At 35.9% G+C, this 15820-nt stretch overlaps 1 protein-coding gene across 1 annotated transcript in view; it reads right to left on the bottom strand.

Annotated features, from left to right (window-relative positions):
• TTN (titin) overlaps nucleotides 1–15820 on the bottom strand; it is a 278629-nt gene that overhangs the window by 100404 nt on the left and 162405 nt on the right. Inside the window, exons 184-204 of the mRNA XM_036318697.1 lie at nucleotides 15298–15372; nucleotides 14581–14670; nucleotides 14050–14112; nucleotides 13632–13721; nucleotides 11592–11639; nucleotides 10638–11039; nucleotides 10199–10477; nucleotides 9683–9958; nucleotides 9402–9541; nucleotides 8962–9088; nucleotides 8607–8870; nucleotides 8056–8322; nucleotides 7663–7926; nucleotides 7434–7573; nucleotides 7144–7270; nucleotides 6755–7021; nucleotides 6366–6632; nucleotides 5273–5539; nucleotides 5043–5182; nucleotides 4482–4608; nucleotides 3558–3700 (exon numbers count right to left, since the gene is read on the bottom strand). Coding sequence (XP_036174590.1) covers nucleotides 3558–3700; nucleotides 4482–4608; nucleotides 5043–5182; nucleotides 5273–5539; nucleotides 6366–6632; nucleotides 6755–7021; nucleotides 7144–7270; nucleotides 7434–7573; nucleotides 7663–7926; nucleotides 8056–8322; nucleotides 8607–8870; nucleotides 8962–9088; nucleotides 9402–9541; nucleotides 9683–9958; nucleotides 10199–10477; nucleotides 10638–11039; nucleotides 11592–11639; nucleotides 13632–13721; nucleotides 14050–14112; nucleotides 14581–14670; nucleotides 15298–15372 — 3863 coding nt within the window. The remainder of the gene's footprint in view (nucleotides 1–3557; nucleotides 3701–4481; nucleotides 4609–5042; nucleotides 5183–5272; nucleotides 5540–6365; nucleotides 6633–6754; nucleotides 7022–7143; nucleotides 7271–7433; nucleotides 7574–7662; nucleotides 7927–8055; nucleotides 8323–8606; nucleotides 8871–8961; nucleotides 9089–9401; nucleotides 9542–9682; nucleotides 9959–10198; nucleotides 10478–10637; nucleotides 11040–11591; nucleotides 11640–13631; nucleotides 13722–14049; nucleotides 14113–14580; nucleotides 14671–15297; nucleotides 15373–15820) is intronic.

Below are 15820 nucleotides of genomic sequence, written 5' to 3'. Positions count from 1 at the left end.
AGAACATAGAAATCATGAAAGGAAGGAAAAAGCGAATTGCATATTATAAGCGGAAAGTAAACCTTATAGTCTAAATGCAAGGTGTTTGCCATGCAACAAGCTAGAACTCTTCTTCCCATTCATTTTAGCAATTGAAATTATTTTTGCAAACCAAGTAAAACTGTGATTAAAATAGTTTGTACAATTTTTAAATTTTGTTCAAAATTACAAATGAAGATGTTGACTCTTGTGCACCTCAAGATTGGGAAAATCCAGTATCAGACAGGGCTATAATTGTTCACACAACAATGGATAAAATAACTTTAGAAATAGTTAAATCAGGAGACCACTGTGATAGTAGAATATCAAGACAAATGCTGCCATTAATGTTATTATTTGAATAATAAATTCTTGTTGTAAATGCAACCTTGGGCAATTTGAAGGGGTAGTCTGTAGAACAATGAATTGTGAAAAAGAATACCCCGCCTTTTTATAGACTCTCACTAGGTCCCATAATTGTAGTTCGCATAATTGAATGGAAGGCTACCAGACAGGGTCATCCTGATAGGAAGGATACGACAGTTAGAGGTTCTTCTAGTCCTATCATCTAAAATTCCAGAAGATGCTCTGTCCTGTGTTTGAGATAGATTCTGCTAAGACTTCATTCAGAGTTCAGAATAACTTAAAAGTTTTTACCAATAGAACTATTTCTTATGTTGGTGTAAAGGAAAGAGTCATGAATAAAGTTTCATATAAAGGTTTTTTCCTTAATAGTTGGGCATGGTTATTAATATAACTACCTTAATAATCGAGAAAGGCCAAAAACAAATAGGAGGAGGAAATTAAGATATGTCCTAAGAACACAACTGCTTATTCAAGGGCCTGGTGCTTAAAAGGAAAAAAAAGTTTTAGTAATATATTTCAATATAAATTTTGGACTGTGATTTAGGACTATTTTAAAAAGTATCTCAGGTTTCAATCTGCCCACAGATATATCTTATTTATTAACTTGTTGTTTTATCCAAATTCCTCTGCAGCTACTCTAAAAAATTGGAACTTGGCTCAGAACACAGTGATTCTCAATTAATTGGTCTTATGTAGCAAGCATGTCAAACTCAAAGGCTAACACCGGCCAAATAAACAAGATATGCAGCCCATGGCCCACGGGCCACGAGTTTGACCTGCTTGTTATACAGTGTGCCTTGATTATGTTTTTTAAAAAGGAAAAACTAATTGGTACCTTATAAAAATAAATAAATAAGTAAAATGAATGCTGAAGATTTGGTGGTGGATGATGAAAGGTTAATATTAGATATTATCCTTTTAAAATATGGTTATTCTGTAATTCAAGCATGTTGCTATAATACAATAGGTACTATGACTGTGACCAAGCTATTAAAGTTTAAATATAAAGTTATCTAAGGCCATTTAGGACTTAGCAGTGCTTTTAGATTGACAGCCAAACACACACACACACACACACACACACACACAAACACAAAAAAACCACCTCCCCAAAAAAACCCCAAAAAGCAAAAAACACACAACTCATTTCTAAATTTTTCTTTTGACTTTCTTATTCCAATAACTTGTTTTTGTTTGTTTAGTACAGTATTTGGAAGCTAATCATTTTGTAGAGTGCAGATGAAAGGCCTGAATTAAACTAATAGTGGCAACTTTGTTCTGAAAGACTTAATTAAAAACAAATCTGGAAAATGTAATAAAGTGATTTTATTGCTTCATAGTTTATATTGCTTTTTAAAAAGAGACATTTAAGTAACATAAGAGCAAGTTCATAAAAGGCTGAAGTATTTTGGGTGACTAAGTAAGGGATTAAAATTCCTGTGCTAAAAGAGGCACAAAGAGGCCCTATAAAATTATAGTAAGATGATCCTTTCTAACCCAAGAAAAAAGTTTAGTACCAAGAATATATATATATATATATATTTGTAAAAGAAATGTGAATAAGATTTTTATGAGTCTACATTTTAATTAAAATAATATACTTTTTACATTAAAATGAATGAAACTGATCATTTAATAGAAAGCTCTTAATTTGTCCAAAAGATATTTAGTAGCAAAAATTTAGTAGCAAAATAATAATATCATTTGTCCTTAAGCAGTGTTCTTACATTAAAAAAATCACAAATTTACAAATCTAGAAAGGTATTGAAAAGTCAACCAAATCTCTGCCTTTAGATGTGAAAGCAATTAAACTACAGTTCATAGGAAAAATATATTAAGAAAGCAAACTCAAAGCTAGAGATGCCTTCATCATTCAGTTCAATATTTAAAAGATCTCACTATAACTTAATTCTCATGCTGAAATTTGAACATATACCTGCTTTTTCTGTCCTCAGTAAAAGAGTAGATAAATTAGTGATTATTGTCTGTATAGTAGGCAAACTGCATTTCCCAGATGAACTGTTACTGAAGTAGTCTTTAATCACTTAGATAGAATATAAGCTTTATGTTTGTTTTAGAACAGGTCAAAGGCATTTGCCTTCTAATAATTCAACCAACTTTGTGGTTCCTTGTTAAACTGAATTCCTTGTTAATTATATTCTATTAAGTCTTAAAAATTGGATTTATATTGAAACCTTGATGGCACATTTGATATTATTCCTACAATATTGAAAAAAAATTACTATGGTATAATGAACTGTCCAATGTGTTCTTTTCATGGACATTTTAGATACATTTTATTTCAAGAATTAAAAATCAATGATGAATTATCAAGCTAATTTAAACACACACTTTGTTTTGGGAGTAAAATATATAACTCACTTTAGGTAAATTATATTGTAGGTCTATCTGAAAAACCACCTTGGTTTTTCTTATAAACCAAGGCATAGAATATTCTCCACAATAAAGATAAATAAAAAATAAATTAAAAAACACACAAAAAAACTTAGGCATAGAAAAGCTAACACTAGGAGCTGGTTATTTTCTAAAATTTCTTAAAGTATATTTGTTCATACGTGTGGATAGCCACAGAGCCCTTCTTTCTTGTCAGTAGCATCAGTTGCACTTTAAATAGTCTGCTTGCATTCCAGAATTTGCAAAGCTCAAAGCACTTGAGGGTTAAAAATAGCTTTGGAGAAATGCTTAAAGAGCAAATCTGCCCTGAAGTTATCTCAACCACTTGATCAACTGCCTGAAATGGAATTTCAATCCTCCCCTATATGCAGAGCTCTAGATAGCTTGAGAATTTATCATAAAACTTAATATGCACTGTTGTTGCAGGGCATTCAATCAGAACACATTTTTCTTTAAATCTTTTTACTCCTTCCTATCACTGATAACCAATGAGTGTTTGACTGTTCTTCAAAAAAAAAAAAAAAGATTTTATTTCCATTCCAATGAAAATATCATCAGGTTAAACCCAGCAAAAATGTGAAGAATCGGTTTGACAATTTCAGCAGAAATTAGGCAAGAGTAGGCCGGGATAGGAAAGAGAAAGGGAAAGGGAGAAGGCAGCGACATAAAAAAGAGCAAAGAACAAGGAACATACAAGTGAAAATGGAAGAACCTGAAAGAGTGAGAGCAAGACAAGCAATCACACTCCCGCTTTTTACCGTATCGCTGGGCTCCAGTTTCTTCCCTTTGAGATACCACTCCACTGGGATATCCTCATAAGAGAGCTCGCAGTCGAAGGTGGCGGTTTCCCCCGCGGTCACTGTGACGTCCTTCAGAGGCCTCAGAAGACCGATGACTCGCGCTTTGCGAGAGGAAGGAAGCCGTGTTGGGTTACTCATTTCGTAATTCCAAGCGAATAAATACAGACTCGGTTAGTAATCTTCGTGGTGGCTTTCTTTGAGAAGGAAAGAGCCAGAGGACTGGCCACTACTTTAGCTCCCCTGTGAACGGGGCCCTGTGGTGCTGGGAAGGGGAGAGCGGGCGGCCGGAGAGTGGGTATTCATAGGGGCCCTTTCGTGCTGCTGTACAAGGTCAGCAAGAAATCTGTGCTGCATCTGTCTCTCTGCCAGGCGTCAAGTTCCTCTGGCTACATAAGGTATGTGACTTCCAAAATAACTGAGACTCTGATTGGGAGAGGACAAGGGCCCCTCAATCACATAGCCTGTCCATGTCCATCAAATACTTTGCACCTCCCGAAAATGTTAGCCAAATCCTCTCCCGTCCTCCCTTCTCGAATCTGAAATGGCCACACAGCCAAGTTTTTCTCTCTAGTGCTACAGGCACTTGAAGGACGTGTCTTTAAGGGCTGCATGTCTGAGTTAGATTCTTCTTATAGGTATAGCTACTTCGAGTGAAAGGATTACAAAATAGGAAAATCTGACTTGCTTAGTTTTTTTTTCTTTTGTTCAAATGACAAGTTCAATGACATGTGTGTGTTGAGATGTCAAAGAAGTAAATACAAGAAAGCCTGTTTCTGTACTTTTAATACATTTTTCTAATGAATTAAATAATTCCAGTTAGTTTCTCTCCCATTTTCTGCAAAGCTGTACACTGAATTTTCAACAGAAACACATGGTACTTACGTTTTACTCGGAGGTGGGCACTAGATTTAACGTTGGCGGCTTGGAAATCCACCCCACCGGTCTGGTCCAGGCGGCAGTTGTGCAAAATAAGGAAGTGCACTTTCCCTTCTTCCTTGATCTCACAATCCTGTACCAAAAAAGAATAAAGCTTTCATAGGCAATAATTTTCCTTGGGTTTTTTCCCGAGGATATCATATCTAATTAAAGGGATGAGATTAATAATGGGTGAAGAGATAATACACATTTGAGCTTTCCTTTTGTGGGAAATGAAGCTTAAAAATACCATCATGAAAGCAGTGCATATTTTAGCTATATAATTCTGAACCAACAGGCAGCATCATAGAATACCTACACCCTTATACTCACTCTGCTGGAACACAAATAATGCAAATGTGCCTGTCAGAGCCCATCCATAGACCCTAATATCTCTCTGTGGCTTAAGGTCTGACAGAGAACATGATACTACATTTTAAATGCCTTGCATGCACTCTGACTTTTTGCCTGTCCTTTTCTGTTTCACACAGTTCCTCTGGGTGCTGACAAGTTCAGAAATAGCCTTACAGGTGTTTGGAGCAGTGCCTCTCCCTTGAGTTTCCAGTTGGCATGGATGTCATCTTCAGAGATTTCAGTTTCAAAACGGGCTGTCTCAGTTTCCATCACCTCCACACTGTACAGGGGGCGCAGCAGTTTTATTTCCCGATCTAGGAAAGTGAAGGGTCAGCATGTGTCATTAGCCTTTGGCAGAAAGAACCCCAACAGCTTCAAGAGTAGGCTCATGGAAATTTCCTTACCCTCAATGTCAAGCTTTCCTGAGGTCTTATCTGTCCCACAGTCACAGGTGTACTGCCCGATATCTGATTTCAAGGCTTTCTTTAGGATTAGCATGCGCTTCTTGCCATCTGCTTTAATAACAACATTTTTCGATGGCTTTATTTCCTCTCCATCCTTAAACCATTTGACTGGTGCATCTGCTTTGCTAATTTCACACTGTAGAATCACTTCATCTTTCTCTACAGCGGTATAATCTTGAAGCTTTCCTGTAAAGTATGGATCTCCCTCTGCAAGTAGAATATCAGTGAAAAAAATGTCATTTAGCATCGAGGGAAATGGCAATCTCTTGAAAAGTTTAAGAGGCAGCTCACAGAGTTCTGTGCATATGTTAAAATTGAACCAAATGCTCACTTGTTTATTATGTTCAAAGGTTCTCCAAATGGTACACAGGGAACAATGCATGAGTTTTACCAAAACCTAACCCATCTGTATTTTATTTTGAAGTATTTTATTAACTGTAGTTTAAAAGACACTATAAAATTTACCTTATATATAATTATGTGTTCCTTTATTATTTGGCTAAATTTCTTGGCAAATCTAGTATGTCTACTTTACCTTTATGCTTTTAGATTCACATAATTAGTTTTCCTTAATATCAATTAATAGTTTGCCTTTAATAGTTTCTATATACGTTGGACTTCATATGTAATCTGCTTGATATTAAGGGGCTAAAGAAACGGTTTAGTCATGTAAATTCTGTGTTCTCTCTCTTATAAGAAACTTGAAAAAAACATTTTCATGAAATAATTTTGAGCAAGGAGACAGGAAGTATACATATTCCTCTTTTAAACATAACAGGGCTCAATAATTAATTGAGAGCTTGAATTTTGACTTTAACTGCCTATTTTGTAGGCCTGGGTCTTTACTCTTTAAATCCTCATATTTTTAGAAAAGATATATTGGAAATAAGCCTGATAACATACATGAAAGTTTCTTAAGGACAGGGGCTAACTTCATGCAATGTAACACTTGGATGACTATTTTAAATAATAGCTACTCCACAGATTTCTGCTGAATTTAGTGCAATAAGATTAAATTGAAAAGGGTACCTACCAAGTACCGTGAGTTTAGCTTCTGAACTTATTCCCATAGCTTCTACTTTAATTTGAGAGGTATCATCAAGAGAGAGGTTTTTGAATGTGATTGAATGAGTTTTCCCCTCACTGTGCATTGAGACCCGCTTGCTGGTATGCAGGCGCTGGTCGTTCTTGAACCACTTCACGGGGATGTTGTCATGGGACAGCTCCACAGTAAACACGGCATTCTCCCTCTCTTTGGCTGTCACATCCTTGAGGGGAGTGAGGAATTTGAGCCGGATTCCTATCCAGAAAAAACCCCAAGCTCATCAATTCCAGGTTTGTAAGGAGGACATATAAAAATAAAAGCAAAAAAACAAAACAAAACAGTGAAGATGGTCCATTCTAACTGATAAAAACATTTACCTTCAATGATCAGTTTGGCACTGGTGTGCTTGTCTTCAGCTTCAAATATGTATTTTGCTTCATCTTCAAAAGCAGCTGATTTGATCACCATCGAATGCTTAGTGCCATCCTTTATAAGCTCCAATCTGTCATCACCTGTGATTTCCTGGGTTCCTTTCAGCCAACGGAAGGTTTTGGGCTCCCTGGATACCTCACACTCAAACTTCGCCTCATCTTTCTCAAAGACTTTCACGTCGCTGAGAGGGGTGATGAAGATCAGTGGCAGTTCTGAAAGGGAAGGATGGTGTGGATGAAGCTAGAATATGCTTCTGTTCATGACTCTGGTCAATTCAGGATATCAGAGGAAGTCTTAAAAAAATACAAAAACATAGCTGACAGGCGGGGCATACCTTTCACTTTCAGATTGGCTGCAGATTTAGCATTGGCAGCCTGGAAGGACACCTCTCCTGTCATATCCAGCTGGCAGTTATAAAGGACCAGAATATGCTTCTTCCCATCCTCGATGATTTCACAGTCCTGTTTGGACCAGGGTTAGAAGGAAAGAAAAAAGAAAAAATCATTTTCGTAACTGGTTATTCCTCCAAATCACTGAGAGTTTGCATACCAGAAATGTGTCTTTTTTCACCCTAAACAAGCAAGCAAGCCCCCTCCTAGGTGTGAGCAGATAATCCTGACTTACAGGGGATGCAGTCAAAGGCTCTCCTTTTAGCTTCCACTGGCCATGGACATCTGGCTCTGAAAGTTCAATTTCAAAGCGAGCTGTTTCACCAACAAACAATTCTACTCCATAAAGAGGTTTTTCCACTTTTATTAGTCGAGCTGAAATTATATCAAGTTTTGTTAGATTGACTGAATAAGTAAACTGAAGGTTTCAAATAGGGTAAATTTAAATGTTTTCAGCGACTTACCCTCCACATTAACATTTGCGTTCGTCTTGTCTGTACCACAGTCACACACATATTCGCCTTTATCACTAAATTCTGCCTTTTTGATTTTTAAGATGCGGCGCAGGCCATCTGACTTGATGGAGTGTTTGGGTGAAGGTACAATCTCTTCGCCATCTTTGAACCATTTCACTGGCACATCTTTGCTCACTTCACACTTGAGAATAATCTCATCCTTCTCGACTCCAGTTTTGTCATGTAATTTCACAGTGAAGTAGGGATCGGCTTCTGTAAAAGATATTCAGCAGATAATAAGAAGAATGTGCAAATAAAAGTTTATTAAAGAGATGCAATTTAACTACCACCCGACCCTTACATCTAAAAACAGGCTATTTATTTCTAGTTGGTTACATTTACCTAAGACCTTTAGGTGTGCTGTAGACTTCAGGTCCTTAACCTGAACTCGTATCTGGGATATATCATCCAATGTCACTTCTCTTATTTCCAATTTGTGAGTCTTGCCCTCGGATGAGATGAGTACAGTTCTGCTTGTGTGGAGTTTGGCATCGTTTTTGAACCAGACGGCATGCATTTTTTCATGGGAAAGTTCACAAACAAAAGTTGCTGTTTGACCTTCTTTCACTGTTTGATCTTCAAGAGGCGAAATGAATTGCAATCTTACACCTGCAATGCAAGCACGGATAATATGCTCAGGAAAACAATTTACCTTCAGAAGTATTCCACTCTAATCTGCCTGGGTGAAAGGATTTCACATGGCATTTATTTATTCATCTTTTCAAATGGAGCTACCCTTTATTTAAAAAAAAATCGGGGGGTTGTTTAAGTGTGAAAATAAAAGGGGTGCCGATCACCACCTATAACTATGAGAACTTAGTGCTCTATTTTTAAAGTCATATATTTGTGTGTCTAAATATGGGATGTTATGGTCAGATCTCATCAACTCTTACCTGTAACAAATAATTGTGCCGAGGTCTTCTTGCCCTCCACCTCAGCAGTATAGACTCCTTCGTCATCAAATTGAGAATCATTGATAACAAGAATGTGTTTCTTTCCATCAACAATGATATCAAACTTGTCAGAAGACTTGATTATATCAGGTCCCTTAGACCATATGACATTTGCCTCTCGAGTTAGGACACATTCAAATCGAGCCTGTCGCTTTTCTGGAACAGTGACATCCTTCAGGGGCACCGCAAAGTCAAGCTCAATTTCTGAAAAGCAAACAATAAGAATGAGGTTCTTCACAACGCTGAGGGACATGAAAGGAAGTTGAGCCCACTCCTGAGTTCTAAAAGCCCATACCTTTCACTGTCAGAATGGCAGTTGTAACGGCATTAAGTGCTTGGTAAAGGACTTCACCAGCTTGGTCCAGCTTGACTTTGTGCAAAGTTAAGAAGCGTTTCCCACCTTCTGCTTTGATTTCACAAGTCTGAGAAACAATAGTTTTAGTTAGCATTTCAGTGAGATAAATTCCCTAGAGGAGAAATGTTTCTCTAGTAGAGACAAAGATTTCTATAGAGTTTAAAAGTTTACTACTAATAACATAACTAAAAATGTCTTATCATAAAAATTTTTTTAAATGTCCGAGTGGTCTACAAAGAGTGCATCAAATTTCTTCCCCTTTTTGAGGTTTAAGAAGCCTGAAGTAACTCTATCATTATTGCACCAAATTTGAATGTTAAACATGAATTTAGAAAGTAGTTATCATGTACGACTAACCACTGCAAGAGGAAATTACTCACAGGTGAGGGCCTTAGAAGTTCTCCCTTCAGTTTCCATTGTCCAGGAACGTCTTCTTCTGAGATTTCCGCATCAAAGCTTGCACTTTCCTTCTCATAAATGGTAACATCCTCTATTGGTTTAAGCAATTCAACTTCACGATCTGTATGGGTCAGGGATGAAATACCACAATGCTTTAAACAGTCTCACAATGCTTTGCTTTCATGTCTTTTGGGTTGTGTTATTTTGCCTTATGCACACATAAAACCTATCCTTTAGAATAAAAGATGTAAGATTATTATACCTCCAAGTGTCAGCTTTGCAGGGTATCTTTTCCCTTCAATTTCCACTGCATATTCATCAATATCTTCTGGCACCGCATTCTTAATTTTGAGATGCACATAGTTTCCCTCTTTCACTATCTCAGTCTTGTCATTTGGTTCCCAGGGGATTTCATCATAGCCTTTGAACCACTTGATGTTCGGAGTATCCCTTGCTATATGACAGGTGAAAACAGCTGTCCCCTTGGGTTTCACATGCTGATCTCGTATGGGTTTCACCAGCCAGTCTCTAATGACTTCTGTACGAAAATGAGGTCAGAAAAAGAATGATCTAAGTAACTTCCCTAGTCAATTTCAGAAATAGAAACATTATTCTCAAAACTGGACCTAATTAATCTCTTCTGAGGTATTGATACCCCTCACCCTCCTCTTAGATAAGGTACAAGACAGCTATTTTCTGATTCTGGAAACTAATATTCTCTCTTCCACTTTCTTAGCATAATAATCAGATGAACAAAATTTCCCAGCAAAGTACTCACCTACTACTTTCACACAGGATGAACACTCCAGGTTGTTGGCATTTTCCACAGTAACTGTGTATGTCCCAGCATCGAAGTCATCTGCGTCGTTGATGGTCAGGGCCCTCATCAAGCCAATGACGCCCGGCACAATTTTGCCAGGTTTCTCCACCACAATCTTCCCATCCTTCCTCCAGACCACATCGCGTTCTTTGTTTAACTCGCAGCTCAAGTACAATGGCTGTGTTTTGACCACTGTGACTTCCTCTTCAAGCGTTTTCACAAAACGCACAGGAAGTTCTGGGAAGAATTTCAGCAAAGACTTTTCAATACATACAATCCTTTCAATGAAAGAAAACTTAGAAATAAGAGGTTTTGCCTAAAATTACAATAAGAGCTGCTCCAGAGTTTTACTGTATTAAACTGGAATATGGACCATATGCAGAAGACAGGAAATTACCTTCTACAATAAGTTTAGCTGTGGAGGTCTTCTCTTTATTTCCCAAACGTAAAACACAGGTGTATTCACCAGCATCAGAAAGTTGAACATCAGCGATATGCAGCTTTCTGTCTTTACCATCTGCGGTGAATCGGTGCTTTGGGCTCTCCCGGATGCTGCTACCATCTTTCATCCAGGTTGTAATTGCAGTGGAGGGGGAGACTAAACACTCAAAGACTGCAGAAGAGCCAACAGACTCTGCTTCGGTCAAGACGATGTCTTTGATTTCTTTTACAAACTTGAGTGGTACAGCCTTTAGCTGGTAGGTGAATGGGGCTTCATCAGGAGGTTTCTCCCCACCACTTCCTGGTCTTAACTTTTTCCTTTCAGCTTCTACTGGTGAAGGAGTCTTTTTGGCTACACCTACTTCAAAATAAAATTTAAAAGTTGATTTGGCATTTCCACAAGGGTCAGAAAGTGCACACTTGGCTGCCTGCCAGATAAAACTAGTGATAGAGCAACTAGAGAATAACAGAAAATTAAAGACTAGGGCATTGGAAGGTCAATTGTATTTATGCTGCCTTCTTCTCGACAGGAGTATGAGATGACATAAGGAGTCCATGAAAATAAATGCTCTTCATTTTCTCAAGTTTTAAACCCAAATGTAAAATATCTAGATTAATGTCTATTTTATGTGTCATGTGTAAATATCATGTATATGAAGAATGAAGCTAAGAACGCATAGAATTTATTATGCTAAAATATAGCTGGTTATACAGTACCCGCTTGAATAATATTAGAGGTATATTGCTTAAAGTATCAGAAGACATACTAGCTTTAGCAGAATCTATTAGAAATAGCATGGATTGTTACAAATTTTGAAAAATTTCCCCCCTCGAATGTAAAGTGTTTTTTGTTGTTTTTTTTCCCCCAGAGTGAAAGATTACAATTCAGGTATAAGGAAATTAATCTTACCTTTGATGGGAACTTTGGGCTTGGCAGCCTCCTCTTTAGGTTTGGCTTCTGAAATAAAGAAGAAAACTTAGCATTTAAACAATTTTCAGACTTATTTCATACTTAGTAAACCATGTGAGGTGAATCATACTCTTTATTATAAGTATTAATGCAAAAAAAGAGAATTGATTTTCTATGATCTCTATGGAGAATGGACATTTCTAACAGATATTTTTGATATATCCAAGAAGTCATATTCTGAAAATAATGTGACTAAGCTAAACTGCCACCAATATAGTTAGCATTAAAACATTATTTTCAGCAAGTGCCTTTATTCTTCTTCCATTTCTGGAAGGCTTACTCTTGCCTTGTAAGGAGGAGTTTCATTCTTATTTAGCAACACAAAGTATTTTATATAGTTACTTATGTGTTGGTTATGTGTACCAAGGATATGTTTCTGTTAACAAGGAATCAGTGTAGAAAAAAGGGAATGGCCCAGAAGTTACCTATAACTTCCTTTTTAAAGTGGGCAACAAATCTAGGCAAGGTTAAGGAAAAACAAAGGGTTTATGTGCTATACATATATGAATTCCTTTGTAAGTTTCCCTTAGTTAGACAATGAACTAAAGCAGAAGCAATGAACTAAGGAAGTTCCTACATTTAGATTTTAATTCAATTATTAATGCAAGGGCTAATAAAATGTAGAACCAGTTTCCTAGCTTCAGCCCCTGGGAATGCAAGAAAAGCTTTATTTTTACACATAATTAATTGGCTCAATAGCAGCTACCATCTTTTTCTGAACTAATGAAAGGTATCACATTGCAATTGTAAAAGTTTAAAAATAAGAATAATGCCCAAATCATAAATATCAGTGACAAACTATTATATCTTAAATATTAAAATTTTGCTATAGCTAAAGAACATAACATTGTCTCATGTCATTAAACACAATAATAACCAAAATATTTCTATAGGGCTTATTATGTACCAGGCAGTGTGCTAAGTGCTTCACACATATTTAGTGCTCTCAGTAATCTGACAGGGCAGATGTAATTATTATTCTGATTTCACATACTAGGACATGAAAATTTAAAGACAGTAAGTAACCAGCCAAAGTTCAAATAACGAGAATGTGTATTTATCAATCATAAAAACACATCAAATCATTTTTGGTTTTGAGATTAACACCTAAGTAAAGAATTAGTAATAGCACTTGAAGTTTGTAGCTGAGATGATTTTACCACTTAGCACATTTAAGAAAATTATTATTGATCTACATTCTTATATAGATTTAAAGGCTGAACTATCCTGTTTTTTTATTTTATTTACCATTTTAAGTGTGCAATTCAGTTGCATTAAACACATTCACAATGTTATGCAATTATCAAATCATCAACACTGTATATATCTGGAACTTTTCATTGTTCCAAAATTCATCTTTTTTTTTTTTTTTTTTTTTTTTTTTAAGAGAAATGATTCCTACAGGGCACAAGAAAAAGCTGAAACTCCATGGGATTTCTGTGTGCATGTCCTTAGAGAGTGTCTGACTGTCTCCTTAGTTTTCATTAGCCTGGAACATATTCATTACTTCATCTGAAGAGCATATAAGGAAATGGTGCAGCATAGGAATGTACATTCCAATTAAAACAATACGCACCCATTAGGTGAGAGCTTAGGTGGGTAAAGGACATTAATCAGATGAAGAAAATTTAATTAAGAATTTACAGCCCCCACAGTTGAAATAATGCCTAGTTTCAACATAATGAGGGCTTAAATTTAATTCAAGTATGAATATTTTTATTAAGCCTTCAAAACAATCAGCCCAGTTGATGTGGCTCAATAGTTCAGTGTTGACCCATGAATCAGGAGGTCAGGGTTTGATTCTGGTCAGGGCACATGCCTGGGTTATGGGCTCAATCCCTGGTGGGGGGCATGCAGGAGGCAGCCAATTAATGATTCTCTCTCATCACTGATGTTTCTATCTCTTCCTCTCCCTTCCTCTCTGAAATCAATAAAAACATATTTGAAAAACAATCAACAAGAAAACTACAGAATAAATACCTGCTTTCTTTCCCACGACTGGTGCTGTCACTGGGGCAGTGATGGGGGCTGGAGCAGGCTCCATGGGAGGTGGTTTGATTGTTTTCACTTCTGTAGAGAGATGTCCATTGCATTAATGTATATATTTGCCATTTCGTAAAACCTGTTTTGGTGGCCTATTTGTCTCTTCTGATGTAACTTCAAAATCTTTCAATGACTAGTTCGTTGGAGAATAATATATTCTAACTATAATACAATCTACATATAATATGATATATTCTATATATTCTAATATATTTAATATATCATATTAAATGAAATATAATAATATATTGCCACATTAGAAACTATTTGCTACACACTGACTTTTTCTTCTAAACTACACTTTGTGTAAAGCATGAAGGAGTATACTGTTGACATTGGGGATCAGCTGGCTTACCTGGTTCAGGCTTTGGTTTTGGTTCAAGTCCAGGGAGAGGTATTGCTGGCTTTATTTCAGGCACTAAAAGAATCCATGATAATAAACAGGTTATCACAGTATTTTTTAAGTTTTCACAAAGTCAAACCAAAATTAGGCAGGCATGTCTTGGAAGATATTAGAATTAATACACATAGTCATCAAATCAAGTATTTGATCTACAAAATATTTGGAAAATACAGTAAGGCAATTTTATTGGTTCTAATGTTGTTATTCATCTCACTGCCCCAAGACATATTTTTCTTAGTGTTTAAAACTTAGTAAATTATTTAACAATAGGGGGATCATTAGCCCACTGCACATGAGAGGGAAATGGTAAACACAATTAAGCTGACCAGATTAAGGTCACGTGTTCAAATCTTTTTAAAGAATATATTATTTTCACGTTATGCATGCATATGTGCATGTTCAAATCTTTATGCCAGTGTAATTATATTTTAAATGATGCATATTTGTATTTTTAGAAACAACTAAAAAATTGCAAGTTTGTACCTTTTGCTGGTTCAGGAATTTTCTTTTCCACTTTCGCAACAGTAGTTGGAGGTGCTTCAACCTCAACAGCTTTTGGAGGTGGTTCTGGTACTTTAAGATAATAAGGTTATTTTTAGTGATATTTAAATATTTTAATGCTTAGAAATCAATTATTACTTAGAAATCAGTAATTAGATCAAACTGGTTTTCAAAAGTTCAATTGATGGCTTTTAAAAATATCTATATTCTATCAATTAATTTTTTATTCTCTTTTTGACTCTGATTTAATTTTTCTTTTCCTTATTCCATCCACCTCTCCCCCAACCCCATTATCTCTCCCTTTCCAAATCACTTTCATAACAGTTACCAATAAATAACCCTTTGATAATAGGCTAAGGATAGAAAGAAACCTAGCCCATTTGAAAGCCCCCAAATGTTATGAAACATTTGCTGACACCCTCCCATGAAGTTATTCTCAGCCAACCTGATTATTTCACAATCATTTCTACTGAAAGAACTTACGTGGCAAGTAATCAAAATAATGACGTATAGGCAAGTACATGAGTGGATTTGAGAATTACTATGTAAATATTTCAACAGAAAGCAGACAATGGAAAACACAGATGAAATATGAAGCTATGCTTATAATTAACTCCACTTATGTTTACAAGATAAACCTTTTGTTAAATGTTCATTTTGTTAAAAGATAATTTCACAAATTGTTACTGAGATTCCTACCTGTAGGTTTTTTAACTTTTTCTACTTTTTTAGGTTCTACTTTAGGTTCTTCTTCTTCAGATCGCTTTCTTAGAACTTAAAAGACAAAAAGGTTTATATGTAAACCAAGACGAACAAATGTAGATGTTGAATGAACTTGACAAATACAAATAATGTACAAAGCAAGGAAAATGAAAAGCATGCAACCTGACCTAGTACACTGGGAAATTTGTATTTATACTAAAAATGATTTTTATACCAAAGGTTGTGTTAATTTAGAATAGCATTCAGAGTTGCTTTACATCTATATCAATAGCTATACAGAGATAAGTCTGTGCCAGTAATGACCCAAACACAAAATGAATAATTTGAATAAAAACAATTTTAACCATAATTTATTTTGTAATTTAATGAGAAGAGGAATATTTAAATAAGTATAAAGTTTACTGAAATGGAGACATCTAAAGAAATGTAGGTTAGAGAAGAGTAATTTTTTGTGAAGACAAAGTTAGAAATTGATTTTTCATCTGAATATCTTGCTTCT

This window comes from Myotis myotis, unplaced genomic scaffold (assembly GCF_014108235.1).
Source record: "Myotis myotis isolate mMyoMyo1 unplaced genomic scaffold, mMyoMyo1.p scaffold_m19_p_8, whole genome shotgun sequence".
NCBI lineage: Eukaryota > Metazoa > Chordata > Mammalia > Chiroptera > Vespertilionidae > Myotis > Myotis myotis.
The sequence above is the reverse complement of the archived record's forward strand: the minus strand, read 5'-3'. Positions and strand labels throughout refer to the sequence as shown.